Below are 6,937 nucleotides of genomic sequence, written 5' to 3' on the forward strand. Positions count from 1 at the left end.
GGCAAACCGACTCACAGAAAGCCCTGCAGGAAACTAAGACCGTGCCTTGCCTACCCCGTCCCGTGTGCAAGTCCCTCCTGTGGGTCTTTCTCTAAGCCAACAGCTCTCCTCTCTATGCATTGAAGCCCGTACTGGCCACACGCTTGATTTAGGTCAGAAAACAGACACTAACAGCTCTCCCTCGCCTCGGTGAAATTACTAAGTGGAATTTATTGGGCAAGTCCATGCAGGGTGGTGGGGAGAGCCCACGTCCTGGGTTCGGGCTGCCACCAGTTTTAGAAACACAGATACGGGCCAGAGCACTGGGAGAGAAGTGACCATAATCTGGAACCAGCAGCCCCACCCAGGTGACTGTGTCAGGCCCCCAGGGCTGAGGGGCCGGAGGGGACGCACGGACTCTGTTCCCTAGCCCGCCCTCTGCTTTCACAAGATCCACGGTGACTGCACCAGCTCGAGCGCCTTAAAGGGCCACACACGCCAGCCGCCGCTATAAAATGTTCCCAGCGGCACAGCTGCAGAAGTGCGCTGCTGAGCTGCGGTGAGGAGGCTCGCTCCGCCCGGCTGCTCCGCCCACAGCCTATCGGCGCGGGGCTGCTCCCAGCAAGGAGGACCAGACTAGAGGAAGGCGCAGCACCCTCTCGGGCCCTCCGTAAGTATCCAGTTCAGATTTTGCCACCAACTCGTCCACGAGCCAGGACATGTGCTAATAATGCCCTAAGCCTGTTATAAAGACGTGAAAATTGGGGGGGGAGAGGGAAAAAAGGGGGGGAAAGGGTCTGTCCTTCCTGGGATTCCTAGCCGAAGCCAGCCTGCTACCGTGTGCCTTTACGCCAGGGCTCTCAGGGCGCCAATAGGGCGCCAATGGGGGCTTGAGAGCCCGGGTCCCCTTGCCAAGAACCAAGCGCGGTGGCTTGCTAACGCCACCGCCCTGGAGTCCGGTGCCGAAGCTGCGGGCGGGCACGATCGCGGGCCGGGGCTGCTAGGCGCTGCACGGTGCGGTGCGGCGGCGCGGCGCGGCTGTTGCAGCCTTTTTCCAGGCGCGTTGGGGTCGGGTGGCCGCCCGTAAGCCTGGCCGGGGGAATCCGAAGGCAGCGAGCGGCTCGTGGCGGCGGCGTAAGTGCCAAGGGGCTGGGGGCTCGGCCGCTTCGTCCACGTCCCAGCCCCTGCGAGCTTCCCTCTCTCCCGGGCAGGCGGCTTCGCGGAGGTAAGCCGGGCCGCCAGGCAGGGCGCTGGGCTGGGACAGCGGGAGATGAGGACACGGCCGGTGGCGGAGCGGCCCGTCCGAGGGGCTGGGGGACTTGTATGCTGCAGGAGGTGCCCGGGCCGGGGGGGGGGCGGCAGGCGGCGGGACTGGGCACCCACTTGTCCAGAGGAAACCGCAGCAGCTCCCCTCCCGCACCCGCGCTTTCTCCAGCTCTGCTTCCCCGACTTCGCCAATAGCCGGGACTGCATCAGGCCGCTCGGGAGCCGCACAAAGCTCTTGTTTCCTTGGGGGGCTGGAGACAGAGGGGCTGCGGGCCGAGTGTCGCCGAGCTGACGGCTGCAAGTTGGATCTTTGGGGCAACTTGCTATTTTTTTGCTCCCCATCCCCCCCCCCACACACACGCAGCCCACCCCGCTCCCTGCTCCCGCGCACACACCCCTCTCGAGGGGAAGCGGCGGCGCCCAGCCCCTACCTCCGCGGGACGCCTGAGCTGGGGTAGGACAGCTTGTCGGGGCCGTGCCACTTTTTGGCCCTGTGACCTTGGGTAAGTTCTCGCACCTCTGGGCACCTCGAACGTTCGCGAAGCAGCCGGGAGCACAGGCAGCTTCGGACACTCTGAGGACGCTCAGAAGTGTTGGTGAGGCGCGCGAGCCGTTGCCACTGGCGCCAAAGTGCGCCCCCGCGCGCGGAGACGCAGCGGGTCCCCAAACTCGCGCTGACGCGGAGACCCCGTGTCTCATCGCCTGTCTGCTTCAGAGCACCTGAGGTAACGGAAGCTTGGAGCCCTCAGGCATTGCTGCTTGCTCCTGGCGGACCGAGCTGCGTCGGGCCAAGCCCCGCGCTGGTGGCCCTCACCGGGGCGCATCGAGGAGGCCTGGGGAGCTGTCGGTAAACAACGGGCTGCTTGGAGGCGTGCAAGCCAAGCCGCAGTGCTGTCTGGATTTTTTTTAGATTTCTCAGTAGCAATGGAGATGGAGATTACCGGTTGGTGTCATTTTTTAACTTTTGCTCCCTGGACAGGTTCATGACCCCCCCCACCTGCCTCTCCCTTTTCTCCATCCCCGCTTCTCATACCCCCCTTTGGGCGCGGGGGAGGATCGATGCGGGGGGCGGCCAGGCGGGGCTGGGTAGGGGAGGCGCAAGCCGCGGAGCCGGCACTTGTTGCGCGGCTTTTTCCGCGGCGGCTCCCGGCGGCTTCGCAGTGGTCACTTCGTGGCTCGTCCAGACATTCGTGAATCAAGTTGTTCCCCTCCAATGGCCGACGGATCGGGTAGGGGATAGAAAATGGGATCGCGGGGGGCAGGAAATAAGATCATCCCAGAGATGGGCTCTGCGCTTTCCGAGCGGGCTGGAGCGCCTCGAGGGGAATGTTACAAGGGCCTGCCCTGAGAGACGACACCAGAACACACGCACTTTTCTCATATTTTCTAACCCCTGTTAGTGTTGCTCTTGGGGAGGGGGGGCTTTTTTTTCCTTTGAACATTTGGGTACGGGTGCCATACGGGAGGGATAAGATGGAGACGAAGGTGAAGCGATGAGGAACTTGCTATAGTGGCGGTGCTGGCTCTCCTGACGACGAGACGCTTAGCGCCCTTGTCTTGAGATAGATGGCTGAAATATAGATGGCTTGCATCAGCTCTGTTTGTACTTCAGTCAAGCAGTGGTGCGGGACCCAGCAAGTGCCCCCTCTATGTTTTCTCCTTTTTTTTCCCTGCCTTCCTTTCTCCCAGTAGGCGGTTGCTGAAGGGGAAAAAGGATAGTGGTACCTTTAGAAGCCAACGCATTCTTAACAACCGCTGGGGGTAACAAGGAGGGTAGAGTCCCAGCAAAATTCTAGTCTCTTTGGGGAAATGACTCTTGGGTTCCTTAAGATGACAATGCTAGAATATATGAGGGTTTTAAACATATGCTTCCAGAAAAATAAGAAATTTTAATTTTCTGAGTTCGAAGTGGTTTTTTGTTTGTTTGTTTGTTTGGTTGGTTGGTTGGTTTTGATTTTTTTTCCCCTTTATTCTCTTATCTCTTTGGCACATGGGCAAGAGAATCATTTCTTTAGAAGCCATCTGAGTATTTCGGGTATGAGGACTTGACCTGTGGTCAGGAGAGCTATGTGGCAAAGGACTGCAAGATGCTGCTTTACAAACTGCTGCCGCTGCTTCCAGGCTGAAAACCATTGGATTCATCGGATTTTCCCTCCAGGAAGAATCCTTTCTTCTCTCGTGCCCACATGGGTGTGGCCTGGCTATGGGCTCTGGGACAGTTGTCCTAGCAAAGCCCAATCTAGGGACTGTCTCGTAGGTGCTTGAGACATGGAGGAACTGAGCTACTTCCAGCTGTTCTGTGGCTCCTGCTGCCTCGGAGCCTCCAAAACCCCCTGGTCTGCTGTCTTCTTGAAGGCATACCCCAAGACAGGGCTTTGGAGACTCTAGGGCATCCTTCTCCCGAATTCTCACTTTCCCCCAGTCCCATCGGAGACCTAGACCTGGCGGCTAAGTGGTCCATTGACGTGGTGCGCTGCTTTCTCAGGGACATGCCTGCTCTGGGAATCAGGAACAGCGCCACCCCTAGCTTTGGACTCTGTAATAACCTGTATGAGTAAATGTTCATGTGTTCTCTCTCGGCATTGGGGGTCGTTGTTAGAGCCTGGCTGAATAGAGCATATTCCTGGCCTCGGGTCAGAGTTCGCCTCAGTCTCTGCTCCCTGCCCAGATTCTCTCTGTTTTTTTGTTTGTTTGGTTGGTTGGTTTTTTGGTTTTTTGTTTTGTTTTGGTTTTTTATTTTTGTTTAGTTTAATCTGATCAGCGTCCTTGTGTAGCTGAATGGATCCTGACTTGGAATTTTCTAGTGCTTCCTTTGTCAAGAAAGCCTTTCACCTTTATTCATTTTTTCTCTTTTACTTACAGACGAACAGCTCCAGCTGGAGGCCTCAACTCCCACCGATTTATCTGACTTCTGCCCAGACTCTGAAATGCCAACTATGTCAAGGCCTGCACTTGATGTCAAGGGTGGTGCCAACTCTGTGAAGGAGGTAAGTTTTGCCACTTTACCGATGGAGATACTGCGGCATGGAAAGATGGACTTTAGGGGACATGCTCCTAGCCTTCCTAGGTGTGCATGTAGCCAGTGTGATTGACCAGAGAAGATACAGCAGGGCTTTGTCGGGAAAAATGAGAGTAGCTTTTGTCTAAAAGCAATTGAATTGAACTCACTAGGGGTATTGAAAGACAGACAGCAGGAAGGGAGCAAAGAAGCAGAATTGAAACAAGACCACTGTAGCAAAGAGATTATAGTGGGGCTGAGGAGAGGGACAAAGGGGTGCCCTTTTTAGATGGGGGCCACATTGAGTAGCAGGGGAGGGAGGCCCACTTTGGATAACTTAGGAATCAGAACCATAGTAGCCAAAGAAAGCTCACTGTCCAGGGGCTCTTCCTCTCACCTGCCCACTATTAGCAGTAAATGCAGGGCATGCAGGAGCAGTCCAGATCCAGTGAATGCCAAAAAGAAAACCAGGAGGGCTACTATGGTATACCTTTCTGTCTTCTAGGATGGCGACCAGGAGATGACCTCTCTGGACTACTCCAACCTCGGGGTGAAGGAACACAAAGCAGTGGCCATCCTGCACTACCCTGCGGTCAACTCAAATGGAGCCAAAGCCAATGGAGCTCCTGCGAGCTCCTCTGGATCAGCATCTCCAGGAGGCTCTCCTACTGCCAGCCCTTCTACCAAGCCCCCACCCTTCAACCTGCTCCCTGCCCCTCATCTGCTGGCCAGTATGCAGCTGCAGAAGCTTAATAGCCAGTATCATGGGGCCGCTGCCGCTGCGGCAGCAGCTGCTGCTGCCACTCCAGACCAACCAGGGGAGGCAGGGCCCCTGCAAAACTGGGGCTTCGGGGTGGAAGAGGTGGAAGGGGTGGAAGGTTTGGAAGGGGCAGAAGGGGGAGAATCAGCCACTCCTTCTGGTTCCCAGAGCCCTACTATCATTGATTCTGACCCAGTGGATGAGGAAGTGCTGATGTCTCTGGTGGTAGAGCTGGGGCTAGACCGAGCCAATGAGCTTCCTGAGCTATGGCTGGGGCAGAATGAGTTTGATTTCACTGCAGATTTTCCCTCTGGCTGCTGATTCCAAGTGTCCCTAAAAATTGAGGAACAAAGCCACCAATTCAGTTGTAAATAAAAGTTACTTGCAAAGAGATAACTGACTATGTTCTTTATCAATGTCTAAAGTTGTGGTGTGCACTCTCATAGTCTTGTTAATTCTGGGTTGCAAGAGTCTGAGGATTTTGGGGAGGGTTAGCAAAGGTGGTCTCGGAACTCTTGCTGCTGCTACCACTGCCCTTATCTCCTCAAGAGTCCAGGTACTTAGCTTCAATTCCCTAACACCCCACAAACACTGTCCTCTTGAAGGTTGAGCACAGGAGCTGGTGGTCAAGGCATTCTTGGAAGACAAGCTGCTTCAAATTTGTCTGCAGCTTCCTTGCCATTGGCACACCCTTGGCTACATGGCATATGTTCCCAACACTAGAAGCCGCCAATCCAGGTTTGAAATGATGGCTCAAGAATTAAAAGCATGTATTGCTTTTGCAGAGGACTGGGATTCAGTTCCCAGCACCCACAGGGGCAACTCACAGCCAGCCATAATTCCCATTCCAGGGTATCTGACATCCTTTTCTGACCTCCAGCATCAAGCATATATGCGGTACACATATATACAGGCAAAATGCATACACATAAACTTTTTTGTCATTAAAGCAAGATTCCAGGTGCCTTCTTCAAGCCCCTCTGACACCTCCTTGTTCCTCTCCTCCAAGCCTAGATGACTCTAAGCTAGCCTGTGTGTCCCCTCATTCCTACCTCCTTGGCCACCCTGTGTGAGGATGTCCTGTTTAGACTGGCCCTCTCCAACCTAAAAAGTACAAACAAGGTCCAGGCTTGACAACTTCAATGTTTAGAGACCTCTTGAGGCAGTGAGTTCAAAAGAAAGCCAAGCGACAAGATAATGACTCTGCCTCAGATCCGAGGTCTTAATGCAGCCCTGGCCTCATGTAAGGGCTGGAAACTGCTGCCCACATTTCGGACTCCTGAGGATGTTCTTCTTTGACCACTGAACATTATTAATTAGCCTTTGGGGAGCAACATGAGACTTGTCCCATGGTGAGCACATTCAAGACGCCTACTACTAAAAGGCCTTCCCTGAGGACCTGTTCAGAGTCAGGCACTTTGCTGAACACTGGGATCAAGAATTAGATGAAGTTTGTACCTTTGAGGGTGTTTCCCATCTCAGAGAAAGAAGGACACAAACATTGCAATAAACCTGTATTCTCCAGAGCACAAGGAACAGTATTATTTGATCCCAGAAAAAGGAATAACTCCATCTACCTGTGATGTTTGGGGAAGGCATTCTAGGATTGAACCGGTCCCTTTATTTATTTTCACATCTTACAAGTAATAAATACATGGTATAATCTAGGATATGTGGCTTGGTGGTAGAGCACTTGCTTAGCATGCATGAGTTCTGGGTTCTATCCCCAGCACTGCAAAACTCAAAGCACCAATTATGAAGTAAAAACTTAGGTTGGACAGAAGCAATCAAATCTCTGTGAATTTGAGGCCAGCCTGATAGACATAGCAAGTTCCAGGCCACCCAGAGCTACAAAATAAGACCAAAAAGAAAGAGAAGAAGGGAGAGAGGGAGGGAGGAAGAGAGAGAGAGTCCAGATACAGTTAAAGAAGCCT

General features: G+C 54.1%; 1 protein-coding gene across 4 annotated transcripts; it reads left to right on the forward strand.

Annotated features, from left to right (window-relative positions):
• The first annotated feature begins 536 nt into the window (after positions 1-536).
• Positions 537-5,390, forward strand: LOC121445190 (cbp/p300-interacting transactivator 1-like). 4 transcript variants are annotated; one of them, XM_041647199.1, is made up of 3 exons: positions 537-649; positions 4,108-4,232; positions 4,749-5,390. In XM_041647199.1, exons 2-3 carry the CDS (start codon positions 4,173-4,175, stop codon positions 5,322-5,324), a joined length of 636 nt encoding a protein of 211 aa, XP_041503133.1. In that variant the 5' UTR covers positions 537-649; positions 4,108-4,172; the 3' UTR covers positions 5,325-5,390. The 4 variants fall into 4 exon arrangements, with proteins under 4 accessions (XP_041503133.1, XP_041503134.1, XP_041503131.1 ...); XM_041647200.1 differs by lacking the exon at positions 537-649 and adding an exon at positions 919-1,204; XM_041647197.1 differs by lacking the exon at positions 537-649 and adding an exon at positions 2,011-2,188.
• The last annotated feature ends 1,547 nt before the right edge of the window (positions 5,391-6,937 follow it).

The sequence above is a fragment of the Microtus oregoni genome, unplaced genomic scaffold (genome assembly GCF_018167655.1).
Source record: "Microtus oregoni isolate MIOR12 unplaced genomic scaffold, Mior012 000163F_ref0000286, whole genome shotgun sequence".
In the NCBI taxonomy this organism is placed as follows: Eukaryota; Metazoa; Chordata; class Mammalia; order Rodentia; family Cricetidae; genus Microtus; species Microtus oregoni.